A 17849-nucleotide genomic window follows, 5' to 3' on the forward strand; every position below is an offset into this window, starting at 1 on the left:
CCTGTTACAGGCTTGGGCCCTTTAAAGCTGGAAGTTGTAGTCACAAGGCACATGATTATGAACAAGCATGTGACCTACAGAAAACTAGACAGAAGGCTTGCCACCTAGGCCTGATGGATGGTCTGGTAGAGACTGGGCACCATGCAAATCCCAGTGTGGGGCTGCTATGCAGTAGCAAGCCAGAGGGCTGAAAGATTACAGACCTCAGAGAGGGCTGTAAAAGCTTGCTTTGAGAGGAGAAAAAGGACTAATCCCGAAGGGGTATAGAGGATGGAGTGCCTGAACCCCTGCTGCCCTTAGAATCCTTAGAGCAGTGTTTCCCAAACTTGGGACGCCGCTTGTTCAGGGAACAATGGAGGCTGCGGGAAGCGGTGGCCGGTATGTCCCTCGGCCCACTCCACTTCCCGCAGCCCTCATTGGCCTGCAGCAGCGAACCGCAGCCAGTGGGAGCCGCGATCGGCCAAACCTGTGGATGCGGCAGGTAAACAAACCGGCCTGGCCAGCCAGGGTCTTTCCCTGGACAAGCAGCGTCCCAAGTTTAGGAAATACTGCCTTAGAGGGACAGCCCAAAATCTCAACCAAGGTGTTCCAGGTATTCCTCTGAGCAAGGAAGGAAAGTGATTAGCTGAGTGATATGGAAGGACTATAATTTTGATCTTCTGTTAGAGTACAGAGTCACACCACAAGCTTCTCTGAAGCAAGAAGCCCAAAATTATCACATTTAATATTATGTTCATTGTAGGTTGTCTACTGTGCTAAAAAGGTTGTGTCTTTACATATCTCAGCTATTTAAAATGTCCTCTTAGTAAATAACTAAACTTGCGTTGCTTGTGTATTTAGAAAATGTGCAATAAAAGTCTTTAATATATAAAAATGGTGGAAAGTAGGGAGGATATTTTAAAACACCATGGCTGAAATACCGTTGACGTCACTGGGAGTTTTGTTATTGTCTTCAATATGGTCAGTATTTCACCCTCTCTCTTTATTACATATTTTTATTTTTAAAAAAGCCTCACACTTTTAAAGTGAGTTTAGTTTACTGTATAACATTAGAGATGGGCCTAACGCAAAAACCTGGTTCTGAACACCCATATACTCTGTAATAGCTTGGAGCTGAAACCAGAGCCAAGTCTCAACTTTGCAGCTCGAGCCTACATCTATAATGGGATGAACAGCCGCCCAGATCTGAACTCCCTCAAATTTTGGGAGGATCGGGTATGGATTTAACTTTCCAGCTACAGTCTCTACAGAACTCACCTTTGCTATCAACCTCTGTAGATTATCTTTCCCCATGTAAGAAGTCTGCTGTGAGAGGACACTCTCTTGTTTCTGGATCATGCTTGTCAGACTATTTTTGCAGCTTTGATACTGCTTCAGGAGCTCCAACACCCTCACACACTGCTCCTGGCTATTAAAAAGCAGAATTATTTACTATACATGTATAAAGGAACAGCTTCAACCTCTCCTCTCTTCCACAGGTAAAAGTGACATAATATTTATAACTTACATTTATATTGCACCTTTCACTCTGAAGATCATTTCACCCACCAGTGGGATGAAACCCAACAGCTATTCAACCACATACAGCAAAATTTCACCACAGTTTAGGGCAAGAAATTAAAAATATTCACCTCCAACTGAAATTGCAGGAGGAACTCAGTACACAAAATGTATTTACGCAAACTGAAATTTGAGCAGGTCATTGGAATTAATTTACAGTAATGGACACGGGACCTTTAGGGTGGTATTTTCAAAGCTGCCTACGTGATTTGGATGTGGCATCTAAATCCTGTAGGCAGCTTTGAAAATACCATCCTTACTGTTTAGGATCTCAGTCTGGTATCTCATCTAAATGTTCAGACCTTCTGTGGCACAATGCCCCTTTCCTCATACTGGAGCATTAGTTCAGTATAGACTTAGAGGGAAGCATCATCTCTGGACTCACCATCACTTCCATCAGGAGCTAGGTGTTTCTTAAGAGTTCCCTCATCCAAGTACTCACCATGTTCCACACTTAGCTTGATATACGATAGGGTAACAGGATTGCAATAATATCATGTTTTTTAAATGTGAATATTTGCCTAGTTCTAGTCCTATGACAGCAATGTTTTCTTTTTTTTCTAAGTATATTATTTACTTTCAAGTACCTCTGTTTAAGGCCTTTTTCCATTTCATTTTGAGAGATGTTACTACTCATATGACCTGCTTAAAATTTTCATTCTTTCCCCTTACCATTCAGCAAGTGACAGTTTTGTATCCTCCCACAACCTTTCTGTAACTGTGCACTGTTCATCTGCTTCTTCTCCTTTTGTCTCTTCAGTCTGTAGAAACTTGTTAGCAATTTCTCGTATGGATTTCATTTCAATAGCATAGCAACCCAATTCCTGTTCCAATTCAGTTAATGATTTTATCCTTTATTAGAAAAGAAATAAAATACAGCCCTATATTAAAACAGATCATAGATGTTTTTTCCAAAATGTAAGTGTGAGGTTTCTTTGAAAGTTTATTATGAACAGCATACATTGACTAACCTAACATTAAATGGGAAAGAACCTTATTAATGCAGAGTTAAGGTTGCCCGGTGATAGCTCCTGCCCTTTCAGAATGTCAAGTTCTGCATTAACTCAAACTTGTGAAAAGGAGGAAATACAGAGTTAAGATAAATGCCTATGCAACCTTAACTCTGCCCCACTGGAGCTGGCAATAGCCACTGGGAATTATCTGCATGCACTCCAGCTGCATTCCCTGTGTTAGCTGTAGCTGGATTGGAGGGTGGAAGAATAAGTTGAAGTATGTTGGAGAAGCTGTGATTTGATATGAGAACCAAGTCTGAGTCCCCCCATATTTGTTATCAAAGGAAAAAGGTGCATGTGTACCTTGATGTGCCAGTCTACATCATTTCAATACAGAATCATGTAGGTTGTCTCAGTAGCAAGGCACTGGGGCTTCTTGCTGTGGGTAATGTCAGTAGTGAGGTGGAATATCAAAGCAGCCTGTGGATTTAACCATGCATAAGGAAAAGTATAGGTTTAGGTATATTCTGTGTGCAAGTGTGGAGGGTTTGCAAAAGGGTATGAAGTGATTGTTAAAGTTTGCAAGTCTGTTGAGGGTGAGTGTAGGCTCAGTGTTTGAACCTAGGGCAAGTACAAGTACTCTCTGTCCATTACAGTGAAAAGGCAGAATGTGAGTGTGGTGTGTTGTGGGGCATGGCTCAGAGAGGGTAGAGTTAAGGTTGTGTGGTTGTTTACCTTAACTCTGCAGTTTCTGGTTTTCAGACGTTTGAGTTATGCTGAACTCCACGTTCTGAAGGGCATGAGCTATCACCAGGCAACCTTAACTCTGCATTAAAACAGTTTTTTGCCATTTAATTTCCTACTTTTTTAAAGAGAAAGATAAATGTTTGTTGGTAGGAGCTAGTGATCATTTAGATAGTTGTAAGTCTCACCTACGTGTCCAATTGATGTTTGCTACTGTGGGTAGGAAATAACCAAAAGACCTAGCTTTTATATAGTGCTTTCCCTCAGGAGATCTCAACAAACTTTTCATCATTACCCTCATTTTACAGACAGGAAACCAAGACACAGAGAGTGAAGTGACCTACCCAAGTCACTCAACGGGCCAGTGGCAAAGCTAGGAATAGTCCTGTCTCTCCATGAGGACACATAATTGATATGTGATTCTTCAGTGCTCCTCCCACTCCTGTACATTTTGTTATAGTGGAATGGAGATAATGGTCATGCTTTGAGATGTTAGCCATATGTAGTTACTAACAGGGCTGGTAAGAGAAATCTCACCCATGGGCTATGTCCCAAAACTTGAACAGTTTTATTACATGGTTGTTACAGTAACTTTAAGCATGTGAGAGAAGACTGGTGTGTCTCTCTCCTTCTCCACACCCCCAGAATACATGAAGGGGTTAGGGAGTGGAGCTCACCCCCACCCCAGAAAGGCAAGACCCCTCCAGAACCTGGCTCACATGAAGGGAGGCAAAGAAGGGGACGTCAGACTCCAATAAATGGGCAGGAGCCCCCAGATCCTGGCACACACATGGGGGGCATGAAGTGGGGTTCAGACACCACCAGTGAGGGCCGAGACTCACAGATCACATAGGATGGGTTGGGAGAGGGGCGCAGAACCCCCAGAAAAGCAAATCCCCATCCCAGCACCTGGATCACATGGGTGGAGTGAGGGGGTGAGGGTCAGACCTCCATAGATGGGCAGGGGGCCTCAGATTCTAGCACACACATGGGGGAAGAGAGTGGGGCTCAGACATCACTGGAGGGCAGAGAATCCCAGACCCCAGCTCACATGTGGGGAGCAGGGAGAGGGGCTTAGATCCCCCCGAGGGCCACTGGGCCCCCAGATCCTGGCACACACATGGGGGGAGAGGGTTCAGACATCCCTGGGGGCAGGAAACCCCAGCTCCCACAGGTGGGGCAGGAGAGGAGCTCAGACACCTCTGGAAAAGCAAGCTTTAATATGAGGAAAGCAGGGATGGTGGCCAGAGCATCACAGATAGGCAGGGGTCCCAGATACTGGCCCACTCACAGGGGGACAGAGAGTGGGGCTCAGACAGGGACCCCCAGATTCCAGCTCACCTGGGGGAGTAAGGAGAGGGGCTCAGACTCCACACACACACACACACACACACACACACACACACACACAGATTCTGATGTACACACAGCAGGGGAGAATCTCGGGCTGACCGGCATGCCTGCACTGTTGTCCCCCAGGTCCTCTGCCACTCAACCCATGTCCTCTTCCCAGTATTGCTCCCCTTCCCTTCACCTGAGCCCCACAATCCCTCTCACCTTCCATACCACCCATCCTCATTTATCCCTATCCACTTGATGCAGCTCCAACCCGCTATTGCCCCTATTTTCCCCACTCTTCCACCCCTAAAATGCCCCTCTCCGTCAGCAATCATTTGCATATCTAAATTTAAAAAAAAAAGTTACTTTGATTACATTCCCCCACCCTCCAGCAGTGACAGATTTCAGCAATAGCCTCCCAACCAAGGTGGGACTCCAACTGATGCTAGCTAGGTGAGTCAGGACTACTGCTCATGCCCTTGAGGTCTGCAGCTAGTGTGAAACTTTGCAGGCTAACAATCCTGGTAATTCCTCTGTCCCCGCATGCTCAATATCATCAATTTGACATAAAAATTGATGCAGGATGCTTATGACAAGCCAAACTGGAGAAGCAAAATCTTTTTTGAAATAACCTTTTAATTTGATTTCCCCCAAAAGGCGGGTGGGTGGCATGCCCTCTGTTGGGGTGACCCTTGAGCACTGGAAATCCTTGAGCAATGATCAGAGCCCTTGTTTGATCTCTATCTGTGACCCAAAATAGCTTTGCAAGAACCTCTCAACTTTAAAAAAAGATGTTTTTTCTGGGAGCTGTATCTCAGGACCCCCTTGGTGAAATGGCCCCAAATTTGGGTCACTAGCAGTGCCCCGTGAAGTACTGGTGCTAATCCAATGGAGACCCTAAGCAGGAATATTTTGCCCTCCCCCCAACACATACTAATAATTAATAGGGGAGCCCTTTGACCCATTCGGGGTCCTAAGCAATTGCTTAGGTCTACATGTTCAGAGCTGCAGTAGCACAGTTGTACTGATATAACTGCACCACTGCAGCACGTCTGGTGAAGACACTCTATGCCGATGGAAGAGAGCCCTCCCAACGGCATAAAAAAACCCACCTCTGCAAGTGGCATAACTTATGTCGGTGTAACATATGTCACTCAGTGCGGTGGAATATTCACACCCCTGAGAGACTTAAGTTTTCCCAACATAGGCTGTAGTGTAGACATAGACCCAGTCTGCTTATGCGTAGCACCGGTGACCCCTGAGGCACTCCAAATTTCAAGGCAATCCAAGTTAGCCTGTAGATTTCAGAACACTTAGAAAAGTCAAGCTTTAAACAGAAAAAAGAAAAGGAGTACTTGTGGCACCTTAGAGACTAACCAATTTATTTGAGCATAAGCTTTCGTGAGCTACAGCTCACTTCAGCTGTAGCTCACGAAAGCTTATGCTCAAATAAATTGGTTAGTCTCTAAGGTGCCACAAGTACTCCTTTTCTTTTTGCGAATACAGACTAACACGGCTGTTACATTTAAACAGAAAGCTGGTCTTAACTTTAATTGTAGAAGGGCCAGATCCCTAGCTGGTGTAATCTGGCACAGTTCTTCAGTGGAGCTGTAACAACTTACACCATCTGAGGATCTAATCCAAAATTTCACAGGCCAATAGGTTCTATATTAATGTAGCTAATTACAGTGCCTTCAACTACTAAGTGTCACTCTGGCCAATTTAAAATCTCAGTTCATGTGCTCTATTCAATGAAAAGTGTGACAATGTATGGATTTCATGAATAAAGCAATGGATATAAATTAGTATTGATCAAAATGTATCAAATCCCTGTCTGATAAATGGTAAATGAATTTTCCTGAAGGGGAGCAGAGACCCACCTCAAATATATAAATGCCGTAAATTAACAGGAGGATATGCAGATCATTTTAGAAAAAATTCTCAGTTTGCCGTGTGTGATATGCACTGACTTTTGACACACAAAGTTTCTACAATGTATGTATCACCATTGAGCAATATTTTGTATAACGCTACTTGGCAGCATTTGTAAATGGCAACCTCACTGCCACCACAGGTGGTCACTGTAACTAATGACTCAACCCTCCCAACTCCCTCAAGCATACAAAGGGTAGTAGCATGGGGTTAAAGAAACAATATCACGGAGAAGGCTTTTCAAACAATGCAGTCTCTGATCCAACATGACAATCAGTTGACTTCAATGGGACTATGCTGATGCTAAAAGTTACACACGTTTATGTGCTTTGCTGGATTGGAGACAGACACGAGACCAACAGAACTTACTGAAATTATTAAGTGAGGATCTAAAAAAGCTACAATAAACACACTCACCTTTGTTGAACAGCAGGAATTGTTGGGTCCTTCAAGCCTATTTTATTAATCTTATCATGTAGATCGTGAATATTTTTTAAGAGTTCATTATTTCTTGTGGAAAAAATCTCCTGTAACTCATTTTCTTGGATGAGCTCCTGCTTACTTAGATGGACAAAAGCCTTGTTTGCCTTTTCAGATAAAGCCGCAATTAGTTTTTCACAGCAAGTCTTTCCCCCACATTCAGCATCTTCCAAGTAGATATCAACCATCTGCAAGCGCTCATCCAAACATTTAGCCTTTTCTTTCATGAGAGAAACTTCTTCCTGCACAGCTTCTTTTGATGTGTTTCCTTGCACCTCAGGTTTGTCAGAAACTGAAGAGTCTGTTGCATGCTCAATAGAAAGCTTAACTCTTCTCAATGAGGCCAAAAAAGCTTCCAGTTCCTTGAGGACCGTTTCGCTGACCTGCATTTTATGATTCATTTCTTCAAACTGCCTTTTATATTTAAGCATAATCTCGCATGCTGCTTGCAAATCTATTAGGTTAAATTCATCTCCTGTTGAGCAGTCTAGGTTTTCCAGTTGTCTGCATAATTCAATCTGATTTACTATACAGCTCTGGACCTTCTGAAATTGAGAGAACCACAGCAGGGTTAGCAAAGTGAAAGAGAAATTGTATCTCATATTCTAAGCATATGGCTGTAAAAAAATGAGACTGACCCAAAATAAATCTGACAACATTAACAGCATGAAGAAGAATTTCTTTAGGGTTTTGCTGTTTGGTCTTTTCATTAAATATACCCTAAATCTTAACAGAGAACAAACATATACATAAGACCTCTTGCTTCTTCAGAAATAACACTGTGACCCAAGGATCTCTTGATGCCAACTGGCAGATGGCACAGGGTTACAGGAATCCCCTGGGTCCGATATCTACATACTTCTCCACCATAGAATGTCATGTAAGGTGTCTAATGAAAGCCTGTATCCACAGTATGCATCCGATGAAGTGAGCTGTAGCTCACGAAAGCTCATGCTCAAATAAATTGGTTAGTATCTAAGGTGCCACATGTACTCCTTTTCTTTTTACACTGGTCATCATAATCATTCCAAGGTGTTTGTATGGAAAATATGTGAGCAGTTGTGCACATATACTAAAAATTATGTTCTATAGGTCTGTGAATTAAGCCAGGTCACCAACCGGTAATCTACATACTCCTGGAAGGTGGGGGGAAGAGATGCTTATCTCGCGCTCACTGGTCATGTGCAAATTAAGTATTGTATGGTTTCCAATGAATGCCCATTCACAGTCTGAGCAAAATACTAATCAATAGGCAGCAGAGGTTGCAGCAAAAACAAAAGCAGCAGGGATAATCCTGTTTAGGAGTAAGATTATGAACATTTGAAACTATATCTGGGGTGCAGATGAACTCCCCCTTGGTTCCCTCAGTTGGTTCCCCTTGGAACCGTCAGTTTGTAAGGACAAGCCACCAGTGGGCTTGATCTTACAAGAAGGGATTTCAGTCAACCTAGTGTAAAACGCTGGGAAGAGGACTTGGGGTAAGCTATCTTGCAGGAGATTGGGGAATGCCTTGTTAGTAAAGTGTAGGCTCTAGAACAGAGGTTCTCAAACTGTGGCCTATGGACCACCAGTGGTCCGTGAGCTCCATTCAGGTGGTCCACAGATAATTCCCTTTAAGGTGCGCGCCTGGGCGGCGGCACACAAGAGAATAAAGGGCCACCCACCTAATTAGTGGAGCCGTGCAGGTGTGGCTCCACTAATTAGGTGCCTGGACCCTGGAGAAGATGCACACGTAAGGTGAGGTGGTGGCCTTGGGGGGATTAGAGGGGTGGATGGGAGGGGAGAGTGGGGTGAGAAGAGGGGATGGGGGGAATTGGGGATGTCCAGGGCTGCGGCAGCCAGAGAAAGAGGTCACTTTCCCCAACTCCAGGGCTGCGGCTGCCGGGGAGAGACGGCCCTCCTTTCCAGCCTCAGCTCTGTGGTGGGGGAGAGATTCCCAGCCCCAGATGGGGGCTGCCATGGTGGGGAAGAGAGGGAGAGACCCCCCTCCTTCCCAGCCCCAGCTCGGGGGCTGCCATGGCAGGGGAGAGAGGGCACACCCATCGCATTAGAAAGGTAAGACTACTGATATTAAAATATGAGTTGCGTGCTTTTATTTGCAAACCAAAACAATCATTGTTATTAAGTTTTTTTTATATAGCGCTTTTATCCAAAACGCTTTACAATAGTTAGCTAACGGCGCAAACAATATTTGGAAAGATCATTAAGTGGTCCTCCGAGACCCTCAGCAATTTTCAACTGGTCTGCGAAAAAAAAAGTTTGAGAACCACTGCTCTAGAAAGCGTGTTATGATTTTGCTTCTCATGCATCCAGTTCCAATATTCTCATTCTCTATCATTTGAATCTTTGTTCTTTGGTAATAAACTTATCCTCGTTTTTTTCTCTCCCTAATACATATGTGTGTGTGTGCCGTGTGTTAAGAGGAGTGGTGATCCTGAGTTGAATTGTGCAAGCTGGTGTGTACTGTTTCTTTGGGAGTAGCGAATCTCTGTGTTTGGAAGAGGGGTTGGGCATTCCACGGGGACGCTGGGAGGACTCAGTGGATGGTGTGTGCCTATTGCTAACCTGGAGAGAGAGAGTATGGCCAGCAGATGCCTGGCAGGCAGTGCTTGTGTTGCCAGAGGCTGGTAGTTTCAAGAAGCTGATCCACAGCAGGCATAGACAAGAGTTCCTCACACTCATGGTGGATGGTGATGAGGTGCCTCACAACCCAGTACTCCTGAGAAGTGTCACAAACACTCTATATTTGTGACAGTTCGGGAAAATCTGTCTATGTAAAACCCATGATTTCTAATTGATTTATAAACTCACTATGCCTCAGTGTGTATTGAATCAGCCATTTGCTGACAGAGACCCCATTATGTATCACATATCCTGTCCGGAAGCTGCTACAGGACAATCAAAAAAGTCATTAACACTGAATGACTTTGCCCTGGTAATGCAACAGGTATGTTAAATAGGGTGGCCAAGCTGCACATAACCAGTTTTTCCAGTTTGGACTTCAGGTGGGCAATAAATCAAGCAACTGATCACCTGATACGGGACTTTAGAGGGGGGCTTTGAGGATGATCAGGGTCACATGATAGAGGGGACTGGAAAGATATAACAGGACAAATGTTTTCTCTTGGTAGCTTTCTCTCATGGACCAGAACAAGAAGGCAAACTGGTCAGGAGGAGGAGAACAGGAGGATCTTGGGATCCTGACAGGACTGATCAAAACCCTGTGTCCCAGTCCGCTTAAAACAAGACAATTTCAGCTTGTTTTAAGCAGAGTTGGCTTATGATTTCTTCAAGTCACTTGCTGCTTGCGTTTTTTGCGTTTTTCTGGGTCTTTTAAGTAGCTTGTTGTTTGGTTTTGGGCTTCTCCGGGAGGGGCTGCTGCTTTTTTTTTTTAATTTCCAGTCGGGCAGTGTGGCCAGGCCCCGGGCCCAGCCAATCAGCTCAAGAAAAAAAAAGCTTTACTTGTGATTGGCTCCCAGTTGCACTGCAACCTCTGCGGGTGAGTCCCTCCCAACCCACACAGGGAGAGGGGGGAGAGGGAAAGAGCAGCGATCGACAGGGGGAAGGGGAAAGAGGAGTGAACGGGGATGGGACCTCAGGGGAAGAGGCAGGGCAGGGGTGGGGTCTGGGGAGACAAGGGCGGGACAGGAGCAGGTCTTCAGAGGAAAGGAGCGAGGCAGGGACAGTTCTGGCACTCCTGCTGGAGTGTCCGGTTTTTATACATTACGAAGTTGGCAACCTTATACGGAGAGTCTTATAGTTTCTCTAAAAGTAAAATGTGGGTGTGCTGAGAAATCCCACTGCAGAGTCTGTTACTTGGTTACAGTATCATGCACTTCCTCAAGAATAAAACAGTAAAACAGAGGGTCCACAGCTTTGGTAGACCTCTGGGGGCATGCAGCAGCTACCGCGAGAGCTTGAGACAACTGGAGTAAGTTTCAGACCCTAGGCAATTGGACTGTATGGTCTCCACTGCCAAGAAGGGGGTCAGACATAGGGTCTGCACCCAGAGTGTGTGCCCAGAAGTCCAGTGCCAGAGAGACAGTATCTAAACTCTGCTTAGCCTTAGGAAGCAGAGGCCATGTGGGAACCATGATCATAGAATCATAGAATATCAGGATTGGAAGGGACCTCAGGAGGTCATCTAGTCCAACCCCCTGCTCAAAGCAGGACCAATCCCCAATTTATGCCACAAATCCCTAAATGGCCCTCTCAAGGATTGAACTCACAACCCTGGGTTTAGCAGGCCAATGCTCAAACCACTGAGCTATCCCTCCCCCAAGATACTGCAGCCTGGTGTGTGTTCAGCAGGGGGAAGTTCTCAGGGTTGTAATAATAGTCTACTGAAATATTCTGCAATCTGAATTACACCACCTAGTAGGTTGACTCTAAGAATCTTTGGGGAGCTGGTTTCAGATGGTAAGACCCACAGAAAAGGCTACTGATCATGCTTGCAGCAGCAGGCGCTTCCTCAACTCAGAAAACCTGACACTAAACAGCTAGATTGGGACCAATGCCATTTTGGAGGAGAAAAAGAGAGTTATGAGCAAGGACTATTTGTGACTCCATTTTGTATGGGTACCATTGGTGTACACTTGGGTACGACTGGTGTATTGTAATGTTATTAAGAGAGAAGAGGGCAGCATGCTGTTAAAGGTCAGAAGGGTCAAAAAACACTCAGACTACTGGAAGCGATTCCCAAATCCCTGAGTGAGAAGTCCCATGCAGTTATCCAGCTCTTGCATGTACAAATGCCTATTTTTTGCGAAGTTTCACCTTGTACTCACATTTGAAAACTGAGATGTGGGCTCTGTGTTTTTCCTTACCTTCAGTTCTCCATAAATGAGATCAATATTTGTCAGAGTAAATTGCTGAATGTCCTTTTTGTGGCATTGCTTGTCTGAGTCACATAGAAGAATGAATTCATTTTCTATCGGTGAAACAACTTCCAAAGCAATCTTTAAAGGCTTCATTCTAAAAGAAAGGTAAATAAACATGAACAGGAGAAGCTGGCAAGAAAAGATCCTGCACATATTTCAGGGCAAAAGCACAATTTTACTGTAAACCAAAAATTAGCTAATAGACTTTGGGAGCAATTCACTCATGTCAACAGAAGTTTTACCATAGATTTAAATAGGAACAGCCCCAATTCCAAAGATTTTAATTCAAAGGTTGAAAAAAAACGTACTAGAAAACTTGGGGATACTATAAAGTGATCTTATAAAGTAGAAGTATTTTTTCACACAACACATAGTCAACCTGTGGAACTCCTTGCCAGAGGATGTAGTGAAGGTCAAATCTATAACAGGGTTCAAAACACAACTAGGTAAGTTCATGGAGGATATGTCCATCAATGGTTATTAGCCAGGATGGACAGCCTCTGTTTGCCAAAACCTGGGAATGGGTGATGGGATGGATCACTTGGTGATTACCTGCTCTGTTCATTCCCTCTGGGGCACCTGGCATTGGCCACTGTCGAAAGAGAGGATACTGGGCTAGATGGAGCTTTGGTCTGACAAGTATGTCAGTTCTTATGTTCTTATAAGACAGAGATTTGTTTATTATGGTTCTTAGTGTAAGTATCTCTAATTGTCTATGGTATATTATATGTAGCATATATAGCAGGGTTTCTCAAACTTCATTGCACCACGACCCCACTTCTGACAATAAAGTTACTACATGACCCCTGGGAGGGGAGGTCAGAGCCCAAGGCCTCCTGCCCTGGGTGAGGGGAAAGGGGGCCACAGATCAAGCCCTGTCACTCCAGGTGGAGGGAGAGGGGGCTGCAGTCCAAGCCCCATTGCCCAAGGTGGAGGTGGAGCTCAGGCTTCAGCTTCAGCCCTGGGTCCCAGCAAGTCTAATGCTGGCCCTAGCGACCCCATTAAAATGAGGCTGTGACCCTCTTTGGGGTCCCGACCAACAGTTTGAGAACCGCTAATATATAGCATATAATACTCCATAACAATATATTAAGATCATGTTAAGTTTGTACGTTTAAATTGGAAAATGCCAGGGTTCGAACATATAATCCTAACTATGCCTTACAATGCAAAATATATACTATACAATACATTCTTTAATTGTATGATGATATACTATTTCTCAAGTAACACAAAGTACAATGATATTTTATACCTGGCATTTAGAATAATCTGAAGTTCACTCCACTCTCTGTTAAGTCTGTTTTGTGTTTCAGAGATAACAGGCTTCTCTGTGTCATCCATAAGATTTTCTAATTTAGATGCAATAATTTCAAACTGTGTCCAACAAGAATTAGCTTCACTCTCTATGACCTAAAAGAAGATACATACATTTAATTCATTCAAAGACATCGTATTGTGGAAAAAAACTGGTCAATTTTGAAAATTACCTTTAGATGCATTATTATAGACAGAGCTGGAAGCACCACATATCGTGAATTTTCCATGTCAGGTGCCTCAGGCTTTTTTGTTGTTTGTTTGGTTTTTTTTAAGTTTCAGCCATTTTTCAGAACAAGATTAGAGAAAAAATTACATAGTTTTACCCATGTTTACAAAAATTCTTACACCCATTTCACTCAGAAGCTCCAGTGCCTCCATGCTTTGTAACAAGGATTTGAAATTTTACAGGAGGGTCAAATGTGCCTTTTACCTTCTCTTTGAAAATTCACCCAAAGTTGGCCAATTTATAATCCTTTGAACTAGCTTGGTTTGCACATACTCAGTAGAAACTTGTTAGAGTTCAGCACCTAAATTCTCTGAAGATTGTGTCTGCAGTGAGTATGCTTCACACCTCACAGCTCCTACATGTGACTGGACTGTGCATGTGCTATGCTCAGAGAGTGACTGAAAATGCTCCAGCCCAGGGTGCAGGGGCTGAACAGGATTTTTCCCGGAATTGTTCCTCCTGGTTGCCAGGGGCAAGTGTGGCGCCAAGTGGAACTGAGAGCGAGGAAACTCTCCTGTGCTCTTAGTGGCCCGATTTTAGGGCCCAGGCATCACAGAGGAAGAGTAATATTACTTCTGGAGGAATTCTGCACTACTGCGTGCGCACATAATTAATGAGCCACGCATACTTTTAATTTTTTGCGCAGAAAAAAGCTTCTGTTCAAATGCTGCTGCAGTTCTGCCTTTTGCCCACCAGAGGGTGATGTGGTGCTAGCACAGAGCAACAGCACCCAGCCAGCCAGGGAAAAGAAAGAACCTGCCTTCTTTGCAGCGCCTGTCAGGCCAGGTCAGGAGACAGGGCCTATGGGGAGACAGGCTATGGAGTGTTGTGGGGGGGTCAGACAGGGGCTCATAAGAACTAGTAGATGAGAACAGACTGGGGCAGGGGCTGAATGGGAGTGGAGGCACAGGGCCAAAGGAGGGAGGGAGGTGCAAGGCCACATGGTGATGCGGGAGGGAGTGCAGAGCTATATAGGGACAGGGGGTGGCTGAGTGAGAGCACAGATATACATGGGGAAAGGGGGCGGGGGTAGAGGGACACATAGGGAGAGGACCTGGCTGAGTGGGGGCACAGAGACACATGGGGACTAGGGGACGGGGTACAGGACCACATGATGGAGGGGAGTGGATGTCTGAGTGGGGGTGGAGGGACACATGTGGACAGGGGGGTGCAGGACACATGGGGACAGGGACAGATGTGCCTGACTGAATGGGAGAGGCTAGGGGTCAGCCAGGGTCTGCATGGGGGAAGCTCCCTAAGAATCCCTCCCTGCCCCCCGCAAAAACCTGTTCCATACTTTTCCCACCCATACCCAACAACCCTCCAAGTTCACAACCAGGCTCCTTCCCAGAAATTTACTTCCCTCTCCCTCAGCTCCTTCATTACCCCTGACTCCCCCAAGTCAGGGAAATACGGTTCTGTATTGTAGTTTAAACAAATTATTACTCAGAATTCTGTATTAATATGCCTAGTAAGGAATCTATTTGTCAAAAAACTTTTCCTGAATCTTTTTTGTTGTCTGTATTGTTACAGACATACTTGCTGACAGGTATTTTGAAATAAATGACCAAAAATAACTGAAGCTGGTGTGATTATATTATGTTATTTTGAAAAATAAAATATGCAGAATTTTGCATAATTTTAAAATATTGTGCACAGAATTTTTAATGTTTTGGCGCAGAATTCCCCCAGAAGTATAATATGGAGGAGCAGTTGACTTTGCAACTTCACTGTTCTTTTAACATAGTTTTTTGTGTGTAGTAAATATAGAGCATAACAAAGTAATAATTGTTTACAAACATTTCAGATCCTCTCAAACTACAATAGTGCTGGAGTAATTTTGCACACAATGGTCCAAACTCTCCTCTCAGCTACACCGGCACAACTCCACTGCCATGTAAGGCCTCAATCTCGCAAAGAGCTGAGCCTTCCTATGTCTGCTGAATGTCCTCAACTCTCACTGAAGCCAATGGCAGTTGGGACGGGCATTACCCCTCAACAGTATGCTCAGTACTTGAAAGAAAGGGCCTCAAAAGAGAGTAATTTAACCTCTCTTGCTAACATATCATACAAATTGTAGACAAGCAACATATTCTTCAAAATGATCGATATTTACCTGTAGATCTAGCAGCTTATTTTGAAGGCATAAGGTGTCTTTTATTTCATCAGTAAAAGGAGACTCTACTTCATCTCTGATTCTTTGTAAATGAAGTTCGACATTACTCCTCTGTGTATCAAAGCTAGGAAAAGATGCAATAGTTCTTAGACAGTATCAACTTTACTTTAACGGAAGACAGGAAAGGAAAAATAATTGGGGTTGTGACTTGCTGAATAATTACTTTAATTGCCATTGAAGTAATGGCAATTAAAGTAAGTTCAGCAATTTGCTCATGTAATTGGTTTTTTTACCTAAATTCCAAATTTTACATGAATAAGCATTTGTGTTTAAAATGGAGTAATTGCTCACTTAGGTACCTTATTTGTGTGTGCAAATGTCTAATTTCAGGCTCAAATATGGGTTTTTTTGTGTAAAAAATAACAAATTTCTGGAAATTTGGCCCAGAATGTTTGGCTTCATCATATTCAGGCACATACACACACCCAAAAGCAAAGCTTCCTCTAACCAAGGAAGACAGAAAAGCAGAAAAATCACTAAATCCACTAGTTTCCTTGTTACAGAGATCTAATTTACATTTAGATACTACTGTGAGTGACTGTTTAGTAAGATAAATAGATAAAACAAAATTTAGAAGAATAAGTAGAGAACAGAATTCAGAATAGCAAAAATAGTCCAGATATATGAAATTTCCAATTTACTTGTAACTTTTTAGTATTGTATTATCTCTAAATGTGCATATTTTGCCATTTAAAAATTACCTCTCTAATAAAGCCTCTAAGGGCAAATCAGTGTCTTTCTCAAACTTCTTTGTACAGCTTTCACCGTTCTGCTGTTTCATGTCTGATTCCAAAATTACATCTGAAACTGGTCCTGATGCCTAATCAAATGTAAAAATCAATTACGTTGATAACTACATTACCTTATATTTATGCATTCTACAAAGATCAGAAGACATACATACACTGCAAAAAGAAAATCACTTCTTCATGCGAAACACACCCAGTTTCTGAGAGAAGAAACTCAATTTATGAACATAATAATCTAGTTTAAGTGAATCTTAAGTAAAATTATAAAATACACCTCTTTCCATGGACTATGCACATGACATTTGAGCCATCACCAAAGCAGCAGATTCCATCACTATACAATGGACAGTATTTGCAGCACAGCGTGAGAGAGCTTCCTCATCACAGTGGTGCATACAGCAACCTCAGCTACCTTAACAGATGTTTCCTCTATATCCTCAGCCATTGGTGCTAACACAATGGAGACTCAAGCTGAACTCTTTGTGCAGGTCACCAGCATGTTTCTGGATGTCTTGCTGATGAATACTGTGCCGCCTATGTACATCTTGGGTCATATGAATTATCATCCTCTTGGACCACACTCTAAACAAGACCTCTTCCTCTACGGCATTCCACTACCAGTAAATAGTTGTAACCCTCTACCTTAGCAATTATTTAACAAAGCTATACATATTCTTTTATTTTAATATTTCCTTAGAAGTGAACCCCTCCAGCATTTTCCATCTCTATATCCCCTCCTACTTGTTCACATCTTTTGGCTACTGACTGTAATATTCTAGGTCTGTTTCCTCCAGTGCTAGAGGCTGAAATTCAGCCCTATCAAGAAGGGCAATACAAGGACTTGAGTCCTATTTTGAGGACTTAAGTGGCCCTTGAGCTTGCCCTTTGCACTCAGAGAGAGGAAACAGACTGTAAGTTCTCTGGGGCACAGACTGTCTTTTCAATAAGAATTCGTACATTGTGAGCAAAATGGGGTCTGAGCTTTGACTGGAGTGCTTGAGTTCCACTGTGATATAGACAGACATAATAACTGCTCTCCATTTGCCCATGATCCACTCTAGATAAACCAGTGTTTGATAATGGCATGTCTTTAGCCATCTGTCTTGGATGGGTTAAACACAACAAATCCTGTGTCTTGGCAGGGGGTCAGACCAGATGACCCTTGCGGTCCCTTCTAACCCGATGAGTCTATGATCTGAATTCCATACCTCCTGAGTTGAAAGTATATCAACTGATTGGGAAGATGCTTCCTTTTCTCCATTCTCAGGAGCAAGTATAGAGCCCCTAAGATTTAAAAGAAATTTCAGCTTAACAACAACAGCAACAACTAGTGAATACAAAGAAAAAACATTGCAATCATGAAGTATATATCACAAGACAAAAAAAAACACTGCAACTCCTCCAAAGATTAATCTAACAGGACATAGACTAGTTCGTTAAAATATTTTAAAAGAACAATTACACGAGAAAATATACTCCTGGTTACAATTC

The 17849-nt window shown here is 43.4% G+C and overlaps 1 protein-coding gene across 1 annotated transcript in view; it reads right to left on the reverse strand.

Annotated features, from left to right (window-relative positions):
- Nucleotides 1-17849, reverse strand: part of SYNE2 (spectrin repeat containing nuclear envelope protein 2) — a 272335-nt gene that overhangs the window by 182402 nt on the left and 72084 nt on the right. The window contains exons 25-32 of the mRNA XM_084632047.1: nucleotides 17567-17642; nucleotides 16311-16429; nucleotides 15550-15673; nucleotides 13143-13300; nucleotides 11834-11981; nucleotides 6945-7552; nucleotides 2233-2412; nucleotides 1258-1408 (exon numbers count right to left, since the gene is read on the reverse strand). Of these exons, the coding sequence (XP_084488173.1) occupies nucleotides 1258-1408; nucleotides 2233-2412; nucleotides 6945-7552; nucleotides 11834-11981; nucleotides 13143-13300; nucleotides 15550-15673; nucleotides 16311-16429; nucleotides 17567-17642 (1564 nt within the window). The remainder of the gene's footprint in view (nucleotides 1-1257; nucleotides 1409-2232; nucleotides 2413-6944; nucleotides 7553-11833; nucleotides 11982-13142; nucleotides 13301-15549; nucleotides 15674-16310; nucleotides 16430-17566; nucleotides 17643-17849) is intronic.

The sequence above is a fragment of the Lepidochelys olivacea genome (assembly GCF_965140295.1).
Source record: "Lepidochelys olivacea isolate rLepOli2 genome assembly, chromosome: 6".
NCBI classification, from domain to species: domain Eukaryota; kingdom Metazoa; phylum Chordata; order Testudines; family Cheloniidae; genus Lepidochelys; species Lepidochelys olivacea.